The 3,388-nt window shown below is 61.5% G+C and overlaps 1 protein-coding gene across 1 annotated transcript in view; it reads right to left on the reverse strand.

The window, feature by feature from the left end:
- SLC34A1 (solute carrier family 34 member 1) overlaps positions 1-2,771 on the reverse strand; it is a 14,175-nt gene extending 11,404 nt beyond the window's left edge. The window contains exons 1-5 of the mRNA XM_004696821.2: positions 2,705-2,771; positions 995-1,124; positions 741-890; positions 530-658; positions 273-460 (exon numbers count right to left, since the gene is read on the reverse strand). Coding sequence (XP_004696878.1) covers positions 273-460; positions 530-658; positions 741-890; positions 995-1,103 — 576 coding nt within the window. The 5' untranslated portion in view covers positions 1,104-1,124; positions 2,705-2,771. The remainder of the gene's footprint in view (positions 1-272; positions 461-529; positions 659-740; positions 891-994; positions 1,125-2,704) is intronic.
- Positions 2,772-3,388: the final 617 nt, after the last annotated feature.

Here is a 3,388-nt window from a genome sequence, read left to right on the forward strand (position 1 = left end):
GCAGACTGTCGAGCCGCCACAGCTGCACGGCTCGGCAGTAGGCCTCTCTCCTCCTGGCTCTGTTTCTCTGCTAGAAACCTGGGTGAAACAGTGAGCGGTCACACGCAGGTGAGTCTTACCTGTCACTGTCCCAGCTCCTAGGGGTGCCCTCCTGGCCATGCTCCAGGGACAGAGTGGAAGATGCTGGCCCCCAGTCCTCAGCTCTGGGATCCCTGCCTCCCCTCTTCCCACCCCCACTCCTGCTGCCACTGATGCCCCGGCCCAGCCCTCACCAGCTCCCTGCCCAGCTCTCCCTGGGCCCTGGGGGCTGACTCACAGCTGGAGGAGACCATACTGACGATAATGGAGGTGGACGTGCTAGAACTCTGCACCAGGACGGTCACCAAGATGCCCACCACCAGCCCCGCCACCGGGTTGGACAGGATGGCGCTGTCCTTGAAGATGTCACCAGCCACCTTCCCTGGGGAGCAGGAGCCTGAGTTGGCCAAGGCCCGTCAGGGACCCAGCCCGGCCCCTCGGGCAGCCCTACCTCCAGCCAGCTGGAAGGCCGAGCTGAGCACGTCGAGGGAGCAGACGAAGAAGTAGAGGAAGCCGAGCATCAGCGGCACCTTGAGCAGGGTGCTGCCCACCTGCTGCAACTTCTGGACCAACCCAGGCTCTGCAGATGGGCGGCCATGAGCACCCAGGGTGCAGGGTGCTGGGTGGGGTGTGCCGGAGCCCCTGCCACCCCTCCAGCCCACCTGGCTTCTGCTCCTCCTCCAGGGCCAGCTTGGCAGGCAGCGGATCGTGGAACTCCAGAACCTCCCCGTAGGGACCGCCGTGCTCAGCAAGGGCCACGGGGCCCAGAGTGGGGAAGGCATAGGCTGAGGTCCCTGGAATCCTGTGCAGGACTGGGGAGGGAGGCCAGCAGGCAGGCAGAGGGACATAGGCATCATTGGGGATGTGGGCGGTGGGGGCCAGCCAGGCCACGGAGCAGGGCGTGGGCAACACTCACCCTGTGGGCTGGGCACATAAGCAAAGGCCGCCCCACGCATCATGTGTCCCCCCCGGATGGGGAGTGGGGAGACCGCTGGGCTCCCCAGTCTCTCTCCGTAGGACATCATCCTGGGCACACGCTGTGGGGCCTGCATGCACAACACTGAGTGCAGTTATGTGGCCTGGACACTGACACACTCACCGTCACAGACCCACAAATACACTCACTCACACACAGAGACACACTCACAGTCACACACTGCCCCCACATGCTCACACACGCAGAAACTCACAGTCACACACACACACACACACACACACACACACACACACACTCCTACAGACCCACAAATATACACACTGACCAAGACTCACAAATACACTCACTCACACACTGACACACTCATAGTCACACACCACTTCCACATGCTCACACACACAGAAACTCACAGATACACCCACTCACACACACTCACACTGTCTCTACTCACACACACACACACAGTCACAAACACCCTCACAATCACTGCCCCCCCCCACCGACACACACACACACACAGTCACAAACACCCTCACAATCACTGCCCCCCCAACCGAGACACACACACACACACACACACACTGGAAACCATGCTCCTATGTACACACGGGATTCACATGCACAAACCCAAACCCTCCCGATCTGGGCATTCGCTTATTCCCTCTGTCCAGGCACTGAGCTCAAGGTGGGGTGCACCGACTAACGACTAACCGACTAGCCCCCCAGCTGGCTCAAATCAACCTCAACTCCTGCAGCCACTGGTGCCTCAGAGCAGACCTGCGCTACGAGGGTTTGCCAGAGCTGGGCTTTTGGAAGGGGATCACCAGGCCTTTTCCCTGAGTGCCTCTGAGTGAACGGAAACCACCAATCTTCCAGGTAGCCGCCGGGTCTGTTCCCCGTCTGCACTGCCAGATGCGGGAGCAGTGAGGTCCATGTTGGACAGAAGCCCAAGGGGGAGGCTGATCTAAGCTAAACACATGTGGGTGGGCTATGGCAATGGGGCCAGTTGTAACGAGAGGTACAGGCTACCCTGGGTGCCCCTGGTGGCTGGGGTGACAGCTCTTGGGAGAAGAGGGTCTTCCTGAGAGACAGTTGAGAGTTGGGGGGTTGTGTGGAGGCCCTGTGGGGGGAGGAGCAGGCCACGAAGAAGCGGAGCACCTGCCGCATGCTGGAGAGCAAGGAAACAGGGGGACTGGAGGAGGCTGTGATGTGGGCCAGGGTGGGGCCAGGAGGCACTGGGAGAGCTGGGGGAGAAGCTAGGGGGAGAGCCATGGGCAGGGTCACAGTTCCTAACTGCTCCTCAGCCCTGCCGATAAACCAGCACTGTCGGAAGACCCTTCTTGTGTGGAAGACACTCAGACCAGGAGGGCCGCCCCCATCCCCAGGGCTGGCTCGAACCTGGAACTGTCCCTGAGTCCTTAGGGGTGGGGCACCCCTAGTCTGGCTCCACATCCCTCACATAGTCCCAGGGTCCCTGGCTGTTGGGATTCAGGGACACGGCTGGGTTGCTGGGCGCCAGGACCAGCAGAGGTCCTGTGCACTGTGAGGGGGTGGGCCAGGCTGGGCTGGGGCTGTGGTGCAACAGGGGCAGGATGGGGGCACCCAGGTTGGGGGAGGGAATGGAGGCCTTCTGACTGTTTCCTGCTAAGAACAGGGGCTGGGGGTGGGACACAGAGGCCCTGGGCTCACCTTTCGGTCTGCGTTCCAGCTCCAGCTCAGCTGCTCAGGAAAGCTCGGGGGCTGTGGAGGGGCTGGGGCCGCCTCCTTATACCCTCAGGTCAAGGGCAAAGTCCCTAGAACCCTAGCTGCCCTCCCTCTGTTCCCCGATTAACCTCCCCCCCCCACACCCCAGATGCCTCCAGTTAATTGCTAATCAGCTCTGCAGGGAGAGTCTGTGGTCAGGCCTCCCTCTCCCACATGGACACGCAGCCTGAGCCACCACCCAACGAGGGGACAAACATAACCCCTCCCCACCCACCCCCAGCAGAGACCCTGCCCACAGATGACAGATACACAGGCCACCTGCTCCCAGGATCCTCAAAGAGGTCCCCTTGGTCCTGGCCTGAGAGGAGTCCCCCAGGAGTGACTCACACAGCCAGGGGTCTTCTCACAGGGACACCCTATGTCTTGTCTGTCTGTCCATCTGGGGAGGGCGCTGAGGCAAGGGCGTGTCATGGAGGATGACCAGAGGAGATAGATGCAGAGAGACAGCGGCCTGTGGACTCGTGGAGGGTCTCGAATGCCTGGCCTTGTGGCAGAGTGTGAGCCCCTGAATTCCCCGGGGCAGGGGTGTGCGGATCTTCCTTTGAGAACAGTCCCTCTGGAGTGGGGTGGGGGATGCGTCAGGCAGCGACAAAAGGATGATGGGATTGC

This window comes from Echinops telfairi, unplaced genomic scaffold (genome assembly GCF_000313985.2).
Source record: "Echinops telfairi isolate 266 unplaced genomic scaffold, ASM31398v2 ScPeMD7_7469;HRSCAF=8507_0, whole genome shotgun sequence".
Taxonomy (NCBI): Eukaryota; Metazoa; Chordata; class Mammalia; order Afrosoricida; family Tenrecidae; genus Echinops; species Echinops telfairi.